The sequence below is a fragment of the Rhinatrema bivittatum genome, chromosome 2, assembly GCF_901001135.1.
Source record: "Rhinatrema bivittatum chromosome 2, aRhiBiv1.1, whole genome shotgun sequence".
In the NCBI taxonomy this organism is placed as follows: Eukaryota; Metazoa; Chordata; class Amphibia; order Gymnophiona; family Rhinatrematidae; genus Rhinatrema; species Rhinatrema bivittatum.
Genome location: NC_042616.1, coordinates 124,236,854 through 124,255,868, shown reverse-complemented (window position 1 = coordinate 124,255,868; position 19,015 = coordinate 124,236,854). Strand labels below are relative to the sequence as shown.

Genomic DNA, 19,015 nt, shown 5'->3' with positions numbered 1-19,015 from the left:
CCGCCCTCCCCCCCCACTGGACCCCAGGTAATTTAAGGCATTTTGGGGGGATTCGGGAGGGTGGGGGATTTATTTTAAAGGGTCGGGGTGGGTTTTAGGGATGTTTTAGTGTGCCGGTTTTCGATTTACACGATTTACACGATTTAAACGATATTTAAAAAACCCAAACTGCGACGATCCGATTCCCTCCCCCTCCCAGCCGAAATCGATCGTTAAGACGATCGACCACACGATTCACATCTCTAGTGTTTTTTTTGTCATTTTTGGTTGAGGTTGGTAATAAGAAGGGGCTGCGCAAAGAGGCGCGCAAAGGGGCCTGCTCCTTTGGACGCGCTCCTTCGGCGCGTGGCGCACGGCGCCTGGGGTGAGTTTATGTTTAAAGCCACTCACCTGGCGCCTTCTGCCACGTCAGGGGGCTGTCCTTGCAGCGAGTCAGGTGGTGTAGAAGCAGAAGCGAGCGGAGAGGCCTTTTCCTCACATAAGGAGACCTTTTGGGCTTTTTGCATCTTTGATTTTTCTCCCCAGGTACACTGGGAAGACTCCCCTAGAGATTTAGGGTAAGTATAAGGTCAGTATCCAGAGCTTCGGGATTCCACTGGCAGGATTAATCAGTTACAGTTTACCTCTGGAATATTACAGATTTGATTAGGTGAACCTAGGCATATTCCAGGCACACTGAGCAGTTTGTTCCCTGAGGAGTGTTGTACATATTCCCCACCCCCATAGATAACTTAAAAACAACAAAAATGCAGACAGCAGATGAGGGCTATTTAATCTTTTGTGCCAAGTGTAGTATGAACAATTACCTGCAGGGCTTAATTTGTAGACAAACAGGAAGTGGAACTGTGGAGGGGGTTGGTGAGATGGACAGGGCCAGGGTTAAGTGTAACCTATGAAAAGGGGATGACCAGGGCCAAGTGTGAACTCTCTCACATACACGAATACCTAAAATCAAAGACATATAGCTACCCTTCTCTGGGAAAGCAGATCCAACAATCTCTGTTCTTCTCTGCTTTCTCCAAGGGCTGGGGTGTCCATAAATAATCCATGCAACTACTGGCTCTATTCTGTTTCCTCAAGGGAGACAGGACTGATTTACACTGCTGGCTAGGCTCCACTTTCTTGGATTCCAGAAAAAAGATTGTAGAATGCTGTCCTGGGTTGTTTTGCCAGTAATTAAGCTCTTTGTAATGGACACAAAATGGGATTGAATTAACACAAATTTGAAAGCTGTGAGCAGTAGTGCCATTCATCAAGATTAGGGCTGAAGCCTTGACAATTGTCACTACTGCTAACAAGTTTCAAACTTGTGCTGATTCAATCTCTTCTTTGAGTCTGTTCTTTGGTCTACAGTGTCTGCATCAGTATCAGTCCTTCCCCTTGTGGTCCCTCCAAAACAGGAGGAGAGGGAGAAGGGGAAACCAGAGGAGAGGAACTGGATTAGGTATAAGGTGGCCTGTTCTCTTCTCTGTGAGCTCCAGGTTTCCTCCCTCTCCTTCTCTTCCCAGCAAGCTGTCTGGAGAGGAGGGACTGGAGCAGAACACCTCTTAGGGAATAGCCTCTGCTATTACTGGCATCAGTAGAATGGGATCTTCTTAGTGTTTGGGTAATTGCCAGGTTCTTGTGACCTGGTTTGGCCTCTGTTGGAAACCGGATGCTGGGCTTGATGGACTCTTGGTCTGACCCAGCATGACAATTTCTTATGTTCTTATGCTGCTCTGCCTCTTAAGCCTGAAAAGAAGTGCTGGAACTACGTTCCAGACTGTTCCCCCACAAATTAAGCCCCGATTACCTGCCTGCTTGAGAAAGATCATATTTGTGCACCTATTGCCAAGATCTAGCTATTAAGAACAAGTCCAGTCTTTAGGGGCTTGAATGGCAGACCTGAAAGAACTGAAGCAAAGAGGTGTGTAGAAGAAATCTTCAGTGTCATATTAGAGTAGTCCCACCTCCACCTTTCCCACACACATGTTGCTTTGGAGGAGCAAGGTCACAAGGAAGGAAAGCATCATCTTAGAGTGGCAGGAAGTGATCATGCTGCTGGGACTTGCTTCCAGGTGATGCATTATCTTCTTGCACCAAGGATGCTTCTCTAAGGGTGTGTGCCCAGGAGGAAGGGATAGAACTGCCATGGCTATTGATAATTTGATCATTAGAAATGTAGATAGCTGGGTGGCTGGTGGCTATGAAGATCACTGTAGGTAGAAGATTTCATGCATCACCTAGATAGGATTTTAGAGTGTACTGTGGAGGAGCCAACTGTTGGGGTTCATGTTGGAACCAATTACATAGAAAGTTGCAAGATGGAGATTATGGAAGCCAAATTTAGCATTCCACATGGGAGATTAAAATCCAAAATCTCTAGAGTATTATTCTCAGAAATTCCCATTTCATGCACAGGAACCCAAAAGCAGAACCCCAGAGTCTCAATGCATAGATGAGACAATGGTGCAGAGAGGAGGGTTTGCTGACATCATAGCAAAAACCTTCCATGGCTCCCTTAGTTCCATTATTGTTGTAAAATGCCCCATTTTAGAGAACCACCACAGACTGGAGAGGTCTACCAAAGGGCACCAATTCACACTGGCAGTGCTGGATTATGGTACCTGCTACCCAGAGGCTGTAGCTTTCTAGAATATAAATGTGACAATAGCAAATGCCTTCATGGATATTTTCTCATGGGTAGGCCTAATCAAGAAAATCCTCATGGACAGACTGTTGGGTTAGTTAGTAGAATACTTTAATAAAACATTGAAACAGATATTTTGAAAAGCAGAAGCCACTGCTAGGAAGGCCTGGGATTGCTTCATACCTTGGCTGTTCTTTGCTAATTGCAAAGTGCCTTAGAGTTCAACAACTTTCTTGCCATTTGAACTATTTCTGAGTTTATGATTCCTTGTTTTTAAGCATATATATATATATATGTTTGTATTCTTTTGTGATACACCTTGAGCTTTTTAAAAAGAGGTATTGAAAACAAATCTAAGTAAATAAATAGACACAAAATAATTAAATTAGCACAAATTTGAAACTTGAAAGTAATAGCAGCAATCAAGACTTCAACCCTAGCTACTATCCATTTGTGCATTTTTTCATGAGCATTCACAATTCAAGTACTTTTTAAAAATACAAAAAAATCAGTGAAAAGTAAAAGCAATTCTTTCACTCACCTTATACTCTTTTTACCAAACACGAAGTGAGTGAATGAAAGATTTGCTTTTGCTTTTCGTAGATTGTATTTTAGCCTAGTTTCCTATAGGGAACCTATCCTTACAAGATTATTTCTTTTCCTTCCTCCCTAAAAAATAACTTTTGAACCATTTATTCACATTTATGTCACAGATAGTATGGGGCCCTTTGACCCCCTGGCTCACACTTTTCATAGTAACATAAGAAATGTCATACTGGTCAGACCAAAGGTCCATCAAGCTCAGCATCCTGTCTCTGATGGTGGCCAATCTCAAAAAGTAGGTTCAATTTCTGGAGTCACATGGTTGATAACTGTTTATGAACTTTTCTTCCAGGAACTTATCCAAGCCCTTTTTAAATCCAGATATGCCAGTCAGTTTCATTACATTCTCTGGCAAGAAATTCCATAGCTTGCATAGGGACCCTCCAGGTCCCCACTATCTTTTTTTTTTTTTTTTAATTTTTTATTTATGCTGATTTTGACAATCTTACATAGAAGAAAATAAACAAATAGTTACAGATTTTCCATATTATTATATCAATAATAACTTAGGTATATATCTCTAATCTGCAATAAGAAATGTAAGAGGTAGTGCTCCAGGATTGAGAAAGAAATTTGAGCGGTTTAAGGAAAACAGGAATACCTTTTACAATTGGAAAAAAAAAAAGACAAACCTAGATATATATATTTTACTGCTTCGTTCCTGTTGCTAATTTTCACGGGGGGGGGGAAGATTCAAGAAACTTTTTTAACTGTGTTATCTCAAAATAAACATATTTTTGACCATTTCTCCAAACTTCACACCTACATGGATATTTTACAATCATTTTCCCACCTTCCCCACTATCTTTTATCATGCCCGTAGCTCAGGCAGAGGATAGGATTTAGGTAGGAATAGTTGCAGATCATCCCTTGCAGGCACCTCCTGTGAAGCTGCCTGGATTGGTCAGCCAGTCTGCATAAAAGCAAGCAGAGTATAAGGATCATTGTGGCATTTCTTTTTTAGTGAGGTTTGTCGGAGGAAAGTTTTGGAGTTTTGCCAATGTTTAGGTCTCAGCCTGATACAGACACATTTCTGGCCACACACTGATTTGATTCAGTTCCTCTGACTCATCACCTAGGACAAACAAGGTAAGTGTGAGTATTTCCCCATCATCCTCCTCTAACTACAGAAACAAAAAAAGATCCGCGGTGCGGTGGCTAACCCGAAGGGTAAGGCTCGGAACTGGAAGTGCTGATTCAGGACTTTGAAGCGTAAATAGCGCTGGTGATCCCGATGGATTGGGATATGCAAATAGGCTTCTGACAGATCTAGGGAGGTGAGAAACTCCCCTGGCTGTACTGCATTCTTCACAGACCGCAGAGTTTCCATGCGAAAGCTGGGGACCTGTAGGTGTCGATTGACTGACTTGAGGTCCAGGACGGGCCTGAAAGTGCCCTCCTTCTTGGGTACTATGAAATAAATGGAATAATGCCCAGAATTTATCTCTCCTGCAGGTACTGGGATTATGGCTTTTAGGGCCAGGAGCCTCTGTAAGGTCACTTCTAGTGCCGCTTTCTTGAGAGGTGAAGAAGGAGATTCCACAAATTTGTCCGGCGGAAGCTGAAGAAAATCCAGGTAATATCCCTCTCGGATGATGGCGAGGACCCACTGGTCCGAAGTGATCTCGACCCACCTGCGGTACACGAGGGTTAGCCTGCCCCCTATGGCTGTTACCCCCAGATGGGTCGGCTGATTATCATTGTGGGTTGCGGCCGGGACCTGAACCCGAGTCTGTTCTCTTCTTGTTGTGCTTAGCCCGAAAGGGCTGGTTCCTGGCCTGAGAACGAGGTGCTTGATAGCGAGTCTTGTAAGGGTTGAAGCGCTGAGTGTTTCTACCTCTGGATGGTCTAGAAAAAGAACGCTGGCTCCTCCTTGACCTGTCTTCTGGTAGACGGGGCAATGGAGAGGCACCCCATTTACTAGCCCAGTTCTCGAGATCGCTGCCGAACAGTAGGGAACCCTTAAAGGGCATTCTTTTGAGGCGTGTCTTGGATGAAGAGTCGGCCGCCCAATTTCGTAGCCAAAGCTGTCTCCTGGCTGCCACTGAAGATGACACTCCCTTGGCTGCCGTACGGCCGAGGTCGGAGGCTGCGTCAGTGAGAAATGCGAGAGCTGATTCCATGTCTTCTCCCGGGGTGTTTCTAGCTTGCGATAAACAGGAACGTGTCACCACGGTGCAGCAGGTCGCGATTCATAGGGACATGGCTGCTACCTCAAAGGCTTGTTTCAGAATGGTGTCCATGCGCCGGTCATGTGTATCTGAGGGCCGCTCCCCCCTCAACCGGAATGGTGGTGCACTTCACTATTGCGTTAACTATGGCGTCTACCTTGGGGTACGCCAGCAGCTCCTTGGACGCCGGGTCCAGAGGGTACATGCTTGACAAGGCCCGACCCCCTTTGAATGAGGCCTCCGGTGCATTTCATTCCAGATCAATTAGCTGCTGTGCTGCTTGTAGGAGGGGAAAATGGTGAGCCGTTTGGCGTAGGCCCTCTAACAGGGGGTTCATTTTGGGGTCCCCTGGGGCATCTTGGCCCGGAATGGCCAGTTCTGATAGGCATTGGGAGACCAGGCCTGGAAGATCCTTTTTCCGAAAGAAGCGTCGCATGGTCCGATATGGTTCTATCTCCGAGGGAAGTTCACCCTCCTCGGGGGGCTCCTCAGTTTCCTCGGAGCAATCTGCATCCCCATAATTGGGGCTGTCGGGTGGCGAGTGGCTGTGCCTAGGTCTCGAGGGTCCAGGGGCTGGATCAACCGGAACAGAAAGACCCATTCGAGGAGCAGACTGCATCTGGACAAAGGCGTGAATCCCCTTGAATAATTCCACCCAGGAAAGCGAAGCCGGATCTGGCCTTAGGGGCACCAGGTCTCTCGGGTTCCCTGGCTGCTCGCTGCGGCCTGCTAAGTCCGGAGTGTTCCCTGAGGAACCGCTGGGCTGGGACCGGTCCTGGCCCGGAACTCCCATGGCCTCCTCACATTGGGCACATAGTGAGTCTGCTTCCTCGCTCTGTGTGGCTCTGAGGTTGCATGCTGAGCAGAGGCTTAGAGCTCTCATGCCTGATTCTGGAGGTGCCAGCTCTGCGGACGCATGGGCTCTCTTATGCTCCATTTCGTCTGTTATTTCCTCCCAGCCGGAGTATGCGCCTTGAAATATGTGTCGCCTAATGATGTGCGCTTATCAAAGTGCGCTTAACAGCATGCGCCTAGAACAGGCGTCTTTTGAACGTGCGCCTATTATAAATGTGCGCCTATAAACGGGCGTCTTGTAAATGTGCGCTTATCCCAATAGCGTGTGCTCAACAACGTGCGTCACGTGCGCCCATCGCGTGCGCTCAACAACGTGCGCCCATCGCGTGCGCTCAACGTGCGCCTATCGCGTGCGCTCAGCAACGTGCGCCTATCTCAGCGCGTACAGCAACGTGCACCTAGGTGGCGAAGGCGAGTAGGCAGGCAAAATGGAGACCTCCTTCGCGGGCTGCCTCGTAGGCAGGCCCAGTTAATCCACACTTCCTCGGAGACCACAGTAAAGATGTACGCCTTACCTTGTCTTCGGCGCTTCCCGGCTGCGACCCGGGACGGTCTCCGGCTGCGGGGGGAGAGGGTGAGTACCTTCACCGCCGCGCTCGAGGAAGTGCACCCGCTGCCTCTAGGCCGCACCCGAACTCGTCCGCTCGGGGGCCAAGTCCACGCCAGGACCGAGGCTGCCTCTAGGCCTCGCCTGAACTCGTCTTGCTCGGGGGCCAAGCCGCGCCCGAGCCCTTCTCACTCGGGGGCTAGGTCCCTGCCGCGAACCGGCCACCGGACCGAGATGCTTACCTCCGGTCCGGTGTCACGGAAGTCAGCTCGGGAAACTCAACTGGGGGAGTGACCGACTAGTATCACCGCAGGAGTGCGGGGCTCGTCTTCAGGTAGGTTTCTTCTATGAATTTACTCGTTCGAATTTGGAAACACACTCAGCGAGCGTGAGGTAGCTCCAAACTGCTTTGGAGACGGAAATTACTGAATTGCTACACTTCTTGTGGGGGTATATGTACCCGTGCTGATGTCAGATCTGTCTCCAACTGCTAGCACGAGCACACTATACCCATTTGTTTTGAGTCCATCTGCTACACGCTAGGAAATATCAGTTTATCAGAGGGGGTATAAGAAGCAGGATCAGGATATCATAGTAAAGAATAGGAACGTGATAGAGACTAATACATACGAAAAGGGAGGGTAACTGGGTAGGTGAGGAAGGGAAAGAGGATAGAGGGGTACGAATGGGGAAAAGAAGGGAAGAAGGTATGATGGAATGGAATGAGGATTGGAAGGATAAAGAGAGGAAAGGAATGGGATAGTGATGGAGATTGAGAATGAGAAGTAGGAGAGGTGAGATGGAAGGAAAGGAGGAGTGAGATGTGAAAGACTGGAAAGGAGGGAAAAGATATGGGAATGGGGAAGAGAAGAGATAAAAGGAGGGATAAGAGAAGCGAGGGATGAAATATTGGAGTGGAGGGTGCAAAAAAGATATTTGGGAGAACAAACAGATGAGGAAAAATATTTGAAAAGGGGAGAAAAATTAGTGAGTAAGACTAGAAAGGGGGGGGGGTGAAGAAAAACAGAGCTGAACTGAAAAAGGAAAAAAAACAAAATGATTAAGATACATCTACCAGGTTGAAGAAATGCTAAAGAGGAAATTTTTAAATGGTAGATTTACAATTTAAAAAAATGTCTGTACAAATTTGTTGCAGAGTATCAAAAACTGGTAGAAATTTTCTGACTTTTGTCCCAAAGTACTCTTAGCTGCTCTTTTGAATCATAAGGATTAAGGCAGTGGTTCCCAAACCTGACCTAGGGGACCCTCCAGCCAGTTGGGTTTTCAAGGTATATGTAATGAATATGCATGAGATAGATTTGCATGTATTGCCTCCCTTGCATTCAAATTTCTCTAATGCATATTCATTGCAGATATCCTGAAATATGGCTGGGGTCTCCAGGACGGGTTTGGGAATCACTGGCCTAAGACTTTCAAGCTTTGTCTAGCAGAAGCTAACAAGAGTCCCTACACGCACTCCCTTCCTTCCTTGGCTGTTTCCTCCATCCTGCCCCTTCATTGTCTATCCATACAATGACTTTCTGATTATTTTCAATAAGATCATAGTGTGGATGCTTGGGGTGGGAGGGGAAATACATATAGGTTGGTACTTTCTAAATATTTAATAAAAATCAGTGCTGGAAAATGGTGTGTATTTATATAGATAGAAAATAGAACTCATTACATACATGCAGTAGATAATTTAGTTGATATGCTGGATTTATTTTGTTTTTATTTAGCTAACATAGGTGAGACTGCAGTTTAATTTATGTTCTGTGACTGATATGAAAGACAAATGAGGGAGTATACTGTATTCTTGACTGAAGAACAGAGCCAGAAAAGGACAATGAATACCCTTCTTATTCATAATAAAAATGCAGAGTTCTAATTCAGTCAAGTCCAAGGGAAAAATGGAGGCTTTGTAGGTTCTGATAGCTTTTAAAGGACCTTGTAGCACATGAACTTTCAAGATTGCATCAGAAGAGACTGATGGGATCTGGAAAACTCATTTATGAGCAATATCTTGATGATAAAAGGGGGAAGGCAAGGTGGAGTCTCCTCATGGAATTTGCCATCCACATAAGACTTTGAGCTTATTTTTAAAGGGAAACTCATCATGGATATTCTCTTTGAAAATGCAGCCATTGTGCACCATGTAGCTACATTTATTCCTCACATATTTGCCACTGCATAGAAGCAGGTACAAAGTAGATGTGGAGATTTGAAAATGAAATCTGCATGCATCGTTTCACTTCCCTGACCTAATTCTATTCATTTTTATTTTTTTTGGTACAGGTAAAAAAGTATGTATTACCCTCTAAACATATAGGGGTACACAACTAAATATATAATTTATGAAATACTATTTCTCTGTTGGTCCTCAAATGACTACAGTAAAATTCTTGCTTCTCAAAACACACTTGCCATTTCCAGCAATGCTCTTTTTCAATCTTTATTAGTTTAACTCTTCCAAGCCATAACACCTGTTCATGGGATTAGACCTTTATCACTTTTTAGCAAATAAACTCGACTTATTGAGCACATAATTTCAAAGGGTCATATAGTAAATTACAGCAGCTCTTCCACTGTCTACATCACAGTCTTAATGTTTAAGCTATTGCTACCGAATTCTTTAAACAATCTCCCACATGCATGGGTTGAACATATAGGAAGTAGCATGTATAAGTTACACACATGGTATTTGTAGTGCTCTAGCATGGCTGCTCTTAAAAGATGTAAAACATTTTTGAGCATTTCTTGATAGGGTCATTTATCAAAATGCTATAAGGCATTTTTGCATGCATTAAGGGCTTAACGCATGCGATAGCACCATAACGTATGGTGCGCAATGCAAATCCAAAAAAAGAGGAGTTAGGGGCGGGAGTAAGCTGGGTTTACTGTTTTGCAAAGCCATATTGCATGGCTTTAACTACACCTTTTTCAGTAGCCTTAAGCCGTGCAATAGTTTGCGTTAAGGCTTTATCGCATATAGCGATGTGTTTGCCCATGCAGCCTAGCTAGGGGGAAGAGAGAGAGAGCGCGCGAGCACGAGACTAGCCATAATGCCCTCACCCTAGATAGGTATTTATAACTCTATGGGAGGCCCACCTAGTAACTCGAAGTGAGGTTTAGGTATTAGGGTAGGGGGTTAGGGGCCATTTTGACATTCAAAGTGAGACGTACGAACAGAGCAGTGCTCTCTTGTGAAGATTTGAGGACCTTCGGAGTGAGGAAACTCAGCCAAAGATGAAATGTGTGCAGTGTTCTCTCAACCTAGCTTGATGGACTCTCAACCTGGGTAACAACATTTACCTCACCCCCTTGTACAAACTCTTATCAGAACTTGGCCTCAAATTCTTTCTCTACGCTGATGATGTGCAAATCATCATACCCATTCAAGGCTCCCTATCTGATACCCTTGAATCCTGGGGAAACCATCTCGCTGCCATCAACTCCTTACTTACCAACCTCCACCTTGCTCTAAACACTGCCAAAACTGAACTCCTCCTCATATCCCATCACCCCCCTACTAATCCCGCACTCTCAATTGACTCTATCAAGATTCCTCATGCACAGCCCTGCGCAAGGAACCTGGGGGTCCTAATCGACCAACAACTGAACTTCAAAAAACATATCAGTGCCATACTCAAAGAGGGTTTCTTCAAACTTAAAGTCTTAAAAAACCTGAAACCTCTCCTTCACGCTAGTGACTTCCGCACTGTCGTCCAGGCTACACTGGCATCCAAGATGGATTACTGTAACTCCCTCTTTCTTGGCCTACCCTACTCCTCCTTAAAGCCCCTCCAAATGCTACAGAACACTGTAGCCAGAACCCTCTCCAACGCTCACAAATACGACCATATTTCCCCTATACTGAAGGACCTACACTGGCTCCCTATTCCCTCCCGCATCCTCTTTAAATCCCTGACCATTATACATAAAGCCTTATATTCCCATCACTCCAACTGGCTGGCAGATCCCCTCCAATTTGCCTGCTTGAATCGACCGACAAGGACCACTAACAAAGGGTCCCTCCAAGTGCCATCCCTAAAGAAAGCACACCTCACAGCTACAAGGGATCGGGCGCTGTCCATTGCTGGACCTATGCACTGGAACTCACTCCCAACCCACCTCAGACTTGAACCTTGCATCACCAAATTCAGAGCCCAGCTCAAAACCTGGCTATTCAAACAAGCCTTTCCCCAACACCCTTGATGAATACTGAATTTGACTATGACCTTGTTCTTATGACATTATAGTTCACTTGTTGTTTGTTCCTATGCTTCTCTGCTCTCCTTATGGTTTTTTGTACCCCTTACCCTTCCCCTGTTACTTGTAATTTCCGTTGCTTTTGTTCCATGTAAACCGAGGTGATGTTTCGACTAACATCGGTATAGAAGACTTTTAAATAAATAAATTAATTAAATAAATAACATCAAGCTAGGTTGAGAGAACATTGCACAAATCTCATGTTTGAGTCAATTTCCTCACTCCGAAGGTCATCAAATCTTCACAAGAGAGCACTGTTCTATTCGTACTTCTCACTTTGAATGTCAAAGTGGCCCCTAACCCCCTACCCTAATACCTAAACCTCACCTGGAGTTACCAGGTGGGCCTCCCATAGAGATGTAAATACCTATCTAGGGTGAGGGCATTATGGCTAGGCTAGGCACACTCTCCTGCAGTGGCCCAGATAGCTAGGCTGGCTCTCCAGGACCTTAAAACTACTAAACATGGTCCCCCCAGTGGTTGTATTTAGAAAATACCACAATTCTGGCACTTATCTCAAATTGCAAAAAGTTATTGCAATTTGTGGTAACTTAGCTCTTCGCATAGGTATTAGTGCAAATTACAATAAACTGCCTATTACTATAAAACACACCTCTTTTTCTATGGCATGCGATATATTTAGTGCATTTTGATAAATCCAGGCCTGATTTAGCTAATTTATGGTGGATACTGGGTACTGATTTAATTAAACTTACACTAGAATTTGTTTGTATTATGGTTGAAGGGGGGGGGGGGGGGGAGGAGACATGATAGGATGCTAGAAGGGAAAGAGGTAAACTTGGCAGTAACACAAGGAAGTATTTCTTCACAAGCAAGGTAATTGATACACTGATTATCCCCTCCCCACCCCCATCTAAGTAGTGGGGGAGAAATGGTATTGAAATTCAGAGTCATCAGAGAAACACAGAGGACTGTTAGTGGTAAGAAAATGCAGACAAAGCCAGAGATTATGTCCAATCTGCAATATTGCCATAGGTAGGAAACAGGGGAAGATTACACAGGCATAGCAGTTTTTATATAAACACAAATTGATAATGTATTTTTAAAATGCTTCCACGTGCAATGATTTTAATTGTGTTTTTTTTATCACTAATATAATAAAATAAAGGTTATTTCAGAAAATCGTGCCTGTAACTATTCAAAATGGGAATTCTGCTTTTCATAGAATTTGACATTTTCACCCTGAATAACCTATAATTTCCTAAAATGTACCATGGCATAATTACATTCTTATCACTAATGTACTCTTGATTCCTTTTCTTATCTCTTACACTCAATTTACAGTTCATCATGATTATTTTCCCAGAAGATTATATCCGAAGTATGGCTCTTCTCTGGCTACCAACATTGGAAGAGGTAAACATTTTTTGCTGTACTATAGTGTCTAGATATATAATCTTTCGCCATTACATATCTGGCAAAGTAAGTTCTGTTAACAAATCTTGGCGAGCAATATATGTTTAAAATTGCAAAAACGAAGTTTCACGGTACTTTTAAACATATGGATCATTAAAATACTGTAAGTTATATCTGAAAGTAGCAGGCAAACTGGATGAACCAAAGCCATCTTTTTCTGTCATCTCCTATCTTTTTATAAGCTTTATCCCAAAAGGATACATACATGCCCATTCTGTACCTAACAAATATCTTTTATTGAATTTGCCCACTCTTTCTATATTAGCATTTTTCCATTAAGTTGTCAGGAGACCATTGTGTAGACAAATCATCATAACAATTCTTATGACATGGGTGAATTACTATTATGATATTTGCCAAATGCATGACAGTGGCAAAGAAAAGAGGCGGCCACCGATGGACCCACCCCATCCGTAGTGAAGCGAAGAGGCCCATACAGCTGCCACTGGACCTCATTCCACTACTGGCAAAGAAAGGAAGAGACTCATCTCTTCATTTCTTCCAGAGGTACAGCAGATGCATATCTGCATAGCCCAGCAAACTAAGCCCATCTCGTAGTCCAGCAGTTTTCAACTGGTGTGTCACCAAGCACCACAGGCATGGCATGTGCTACCCGGTCTCCTGCTGCTCCTCTCTTCCCTTCTTCCACTGAGCGAGGCAGACGTACGTGCACTCCTGCCATTGCCGCTCGGCTTATCAGCACATTCAAGCCTGGATGGGAACGGCAGCAGTGTTAGTGGAAGCTTGCAACTGCAGCTATCCTTTTCTTCTTCCGGCCCCCAGAAGAGGAAGTGATGTGCAGCGGGGTGTGTGGGAAGAAGAAAGGGCCATGCTGCATTGAAAAGTAGCAGCAGCAGCTTTGGCCCTGTAGCATGGCATTGGCTCAGAGCAAAATCTGGAGTAGCTGGCGATCAGCAAGGGAGACAGCAGCATTAGCCTCCTGCGGCCGATGTGATACGTCTTTCTTGAGCCATGGGGACTTCAGAAAGCGGCTGCTGCATATACCATTTGCACTTGGGGTGGGGGAGAAGAAGTGAAAGATAAAGAGAGCCAGCCTGCCTGTGTGTGAGAGAGTGTGTGTGTAACTGTGATTGAGAGCCTGTATACAAGTGACATGTATGTGATTAAGAGACTGTATGTATGTAAGAGAGAAAGCATGTGTGTGATTAAGAGAGACTGGTCAGGGAGAGGTGTGTGTGTGTGTGTGTGTGTGTGTGTGTGTGTGTGTGTGTGTGTGAGAGAGAGAGAGAGAGAGACTGGTTGGGGAAGTGACTGGTGTGTATGAGAGAGCACAGAAGTGAGAAGACTATGTGAGACAGCATAGGAGTAAGAAGCCTGTGTGAATGTGAGAAAGTGATTGTGGGAATGAGAAACCTGTGTATGTGAGAGAACATGGGAGTGAGAAGTTGGAGTGTGCACATGAGAGAGACTGGTTGGAAGGTGACTGGAATGTGTGAGAGATTGGTTAGGGAGATTAGTATGCAAGAAAGAAACTGGTCATGGGGGTGTGGAACTTGTAGAAGCTTCAAGCAGCTACTGATGCTTCAAGTGTGTGCTACTGGCCATCAAGCCACTAAGTAAAGGTGGCTTTTTAAGTTAATTTTTCTTGATTGACTACCATTTTAACTATTGAATATTATGTGATGTGACTGCTGTTTTGAAATATTTTGCGTTGGGAGAATTTTTATAATTGTTATGAGGTTTTTTTTGTTGGATGTTATTCTGTTCATAACTGTTTTGAAACATTTATTCTGTTTATTAGTAAAGTTTTACAATTATTTCTGGGAGGGGAAATTTAGCTTTTTGCATTTGTGAGAATGAATGGGAGCCTGCCTGGAGGTGTGTGTGTCAGGGAGGCAGTGAGAGTGAATGCATATTTGTGTCTATGTAGGTGGGAGAGAGAGCAATGTGTATGGGTGAGAACAAGCATCTATATATGGGTGGATGAGAAAGCATTGTTTGTATGGGTGAGGGAGAGCATGTGTTTGTGTGTGTGGGTATGTGGGCGAGAGAAAAAGAGTACATGTATATGCAATATACAATCTCGGGGCATCTGGAAATGAAATATTCCCAGGTATGGAGCGTGGAGAATTTTTTTTTTTTTTTTTTTTTTAAATCTTACTAATTTTAATTATTGGATATTATTTGATGTATCTGTTTGGAAATATTTTCTGAATGTTTGGAACATTTTATATGAGTTTAACTGATGTTATTCTATTTAATTGTGTTGAATTTTTCTTTTTATTGGTATGGTTGTTGCTTTGGTCCTCTCACTGTTGGATATAATTGCCAGTGTAACTGCCCCCCCCCCACTTGCCCAGGCCAGGTTTTTTGAATGCTTGAGCTGGGTAGTCCATTTTTGGCAAAATATAAACTTCTTACTCAGACCTTAAGAATATTTGGGAGCCGAATATCTCAGAGATGAGTCAAGTATTCTGAGGAGAGAGTTTCCCAACGCAAAACGTTCCAAGCTTGGGTGCCAAGGTCAGAAGGTCTCTACTCAGCCCCTGCTCTTAGTGTCCTCTATCTACAGCTTCTAGGCTCCATGGCAGCAATGTCGGACTTAATGCCTTGGGCCAAGGCCCACTTGGCACCTCTGCAGTGTTCATTTCTGTTTCACTGGTTTCCCCAGTCTCAGAGTGTGGGGTTTGTCTCTCTTTACTCAAGTTGGTAAAGATCAGTCTTTGTTGGTGCATGTCTTCACAGAATTTTTTGAGAGGTGTGAGTCTAAACACTATCTCCTGGATACTAATCACGACAGACGCAGCCTGACAGTTGGGGAAGCACTTTGTCTGGATCAGGTAGCTCAAAGTAGGTGGTCTCAAGAGGAAGTCACTTGGTCCAGCAACAGATTGATAATCAGAGATAGAAGGTTGGCCCGTTATCAATTTTGCTCCCTGGCTTCATGGACAAACCGTCAGGATGCTCATTAAGGCAACAATAGTGGCATACATGGGTAGATGAGGTGAGTCCCACTGTCTGCTAGTCTCGGAAAAGACAGGCCTCCTGTCCCCTGAGTGGGGGAGATTCTTCTGCTCTTGTTGGCATATTCCTTATAACAGACCAGGAATATGTTCAAGACATTTTTCAAAATAGAAATCTGAATCCCGGTGAAGGGGAGCTCAGTTGGTATGTTTTTCAGCAATTTTTGCTTTGGTGGGGTCTGCCTAACATGGATCTCATATCAACTCACAGAATGCCAGGGTGTGTCGCTTCTTCAGCGGCCACAGTGTATTTGGAACTAAGGGGATAGATGCCCTCATGCAGCCCTGGCTGAATGTGTTTTTAATATACATTTTCCCATTTTGGCCATTGAACAGCAGGATCATGCAAAAAATAGAATGAGAAGATTCTGGTGATCCTACTGGCTCCACATTGGAAGAGTGGACAGTGGTTTGCGGGTCTCATGCAATTATAAATAGACTGACCTCTTCGACACCTGACAGCTTGGGGTTTCTTGGTTCAGAGACCTATCTCCATGGAGAATCTAAATTCTTTTTGGCTTACAGCTTGATTCTTTAAAGTCACAACTGAGAAGGAAGAGTCTCTTTTCTTCTGCAGCTTCCATGTTTTTTTGAAAGCACGTCAGTCTTTACCTCCATGGTCTTTGTTACGGGCTGGCTTGATTTTAAGGCTGTTTGTAAAGAAGAAGCAAGAGCTCCTTGGCAGACAGATATTCCTTCTACTTCTGTTTTTTTCCATCAGAAGGATCTATTTAAAGGCTTAGCTTAAATTCCTTACAGGTCCAAGTGGCCGCCATCTCTTGTTCTCAAGGGTAGAGTTCAGTGTATCTCAGTTGATGCACATTCAGATGTGCTCCTTTTCTTTGGGGTGTGTAGAGGCTTTCTCCAATAGTACCCTTGTGGGATCTCATTTTGGTGCTGTCTACTCTAGTGGCATTTCCATTTGACATCCTGAAATTTGCTTGTGTAAGATTTTGTCCCTGCAGTTTTCTGCTCAGGCAGATGCATCTCTTTCTGGCTTTTCTATTTAGGAGTGCAAGGGCAACATCAAGTTGCTGAGGCAGCTAGATGTTCGCAGAGCTCTTCTGACTTGTCTGAAGGTCACCAATTCTTTCCGCAGATTGGTTATGATGTTTGTTCTATTTGGAGGATTGTAGAAAATGAGGCAGATTCTAAAGCTACTCTGGCACAGTGGGTCAACCTTCAGCAATAAACCGAAGTTTGTGTGTTTTGTTTTAAATAGGCAGTCAGAAAGGCAAGCAATTGTACATGTGCATTTGATGCAAAGAGCTCCTGTCTCTTAGAGAACGAGTCCAATCTCTGGAGGCTAGAGTGGCAGACCTGGAGGTGCTGAGGCAGACAGAGAAGTATAATAGATGAGACCTTCAGGTACATAGTAGCCAAGTACCAACTCCAGGCTGGCAGTCCTGATGCTGCCTTGGAGGAAGCATGATCGGAGAGCAACAACCTAGTGCAGCAGGAAATGATCCTGCAGCAAGGACCTGCTCTCCAGGTGGTGCTTTGTCCTCTCGCCCAGAGGATGCATCTCCCAGGGCTACTGGCGGTCATAGTTGGTGATTCTATTATTAGGAATATAGACAGCTGGGTGTCTGGTGGATGTGAGGATCATATGATAACATGCCTACCTGATGCGAAGGTGGCAGACCTCACGCATCAGCTAGATAGGATTTTAGACCGTGCTGGAGAGGATCTGGCTATCGTAGTAAATGTGGGCACCAAAGAAATAGGAAAATATGGGAGGGAGGTTCTAGAAGCCAAATTTAGACTTAGATAGAAAGCTGAAATCCAGAACCTCCAGGGTAGCATTCTCTGACATACTCCCTGTTCCATGCACAAGTCTTCAGAGATAAGAAGGAAGAGAGATTCAGTTTGTAAGGAACTGGGGAACCTTTTGGGGAAAGGGGGAATCTTTTCCGAAGGGATAGCCTCCATCTTAACCAGGGTGGAACCGGGCTGCTGGTGCTAACCATTAAAACAGAGATAAAGCAGCTTTTAAACTAGAACAAAGGGGAAAGCAGATATTTGCTCAGCAGTTCATGGTTCGGAGGGAGGTATCTTCAAAGGATACTAATGAAGCATTAAAGTTAGGGCATCCCAACAGAGAAGTTTAAATAATAAGAAAAGTAATCCAAGAGCCTATAATTAAAAAATTACCCGAGCTAAAAGATTCCAATTTTTCTCACAGGACAAGCAGGATGGTAGTCCTCATATATGGGTGACATCACAGGATGGAGCCCAATCATGGGAAACTTCTCTCAAAGTTTCCAGAACTTTGACTGGCCCCTACTGGGCATGCCCAGCATGGCACTAACCCTGCAGCCAACAGAGGTCCCCCTTCAGTCTTCTTTTTTCCGCACAGCAGTAGCCTCGCTGTAAAGGAGCTCTGAAGAGATTCCAGACAGGAATTTTCCTCACGGAATTACTAAAACTTTATTTTCCCCACAGGGGTCCCTCTAACTTTTCTCAGTCCGCGGTACTCCGGTAAGTTTTTACCTGTTTTTCCATCGAGTTTGGCCCTCGCGGCCTACTGGCCGATCGTACCGCGGCTCAATTTTTTTCCATGGCGTCAGGGTTTCATCTGTGCCCGGACTGTACCCGTACCATGTCTATCACAGCCCCCCATAAAGTCTGTGTAATGTGCCTAGCACGCGAGCACGATGTCTTGACCTGCACCAAATGTGCCCTAATGACACCGAAGGGTCGCAAGGCCAGAATGGAGAAGATGGAACTTCTCTTCCGTGCTCAAACCCCGACTCATTCCATTGCATCGACGTAGTCAGAAGGCACTGTCCACTGGCTGGCATCGACGACTTCTCGGCCATCGACACCCTCCACGCCCCCTCAAGATCAAGGGGATCACAGGGAGAAACATCACCATCGACACCGTAAGACTCAGACCATCGAGGGAGCGAAATCATCGACCTCGCCATCGTCCGAGCCGCTGTCGAAGAAGCCCTGTCCAGGAAAGGCACAGACCATTCCTGCGACCGGGTCACCGAGGCAACCCTCACACGATCGGGGATCAGGAGCCACGACTCCGCCTTTAACGGTGGTCCCTCCGGCTATGCCTCTACCTCCTTCTGTTCCGGAGCCGGGGCTGCTTGCTCCAGGTCTCCCATCGACAAGGCGATGCAACGTCTTCAGGTTCCTCCTGCACCAAGACCGGCACCGTCTGTGGAACCGATCATCGACCCGATTCCAGCAGCACTGGCACCGCTGCTATCCAGGATGGAAGTGCTTATGGCCACTTTTCCACCAATGGTTCCTGGGTCTCAGATGGCTCCGATGCCCTCCCCACTGACTGCATCATCGGGAGGAGAAACACCGTTCCATATCCCTCCATCAGGAGTTTTCCCTCAGCCATCGATACCAATATGTCCCTCGCCACCGACCCATCCATCGGTGCCGATACCTCCGACGGCACCACAGAGTCATCCATCGATGCCCTCGATGCCATCATCGGTGCCTCCGATAATTCCTCCGATTCCTTCGGAGCCTACACCGGGACCTTAAGGTATTC

At 45.1% G+C, this 19,015-nt stretch overlaps 1 protein-coding gene across 1 annotated transcript in view; it reads left to right on the top strand.

Moving 5' to 3' along the window:
• The window catches only part of LOC115083229, a 509,967-nt gene that overhangs the window by 446,991 nt on the left and 43,961 nt on the right, over positions 1 to 19,015 (top strand). Inside the window, exon 17 of the mRNA XM_029587038.1 lies at positions 12,380 to 12,451. Coding sequence (XP_029442898.1) covers positions 12,380 to 12,451 — 72 coding nt within the window. The remainder of the gene's footprint in view (positions 1 to 12,379; positions 12,452 to 19,015) is intronic.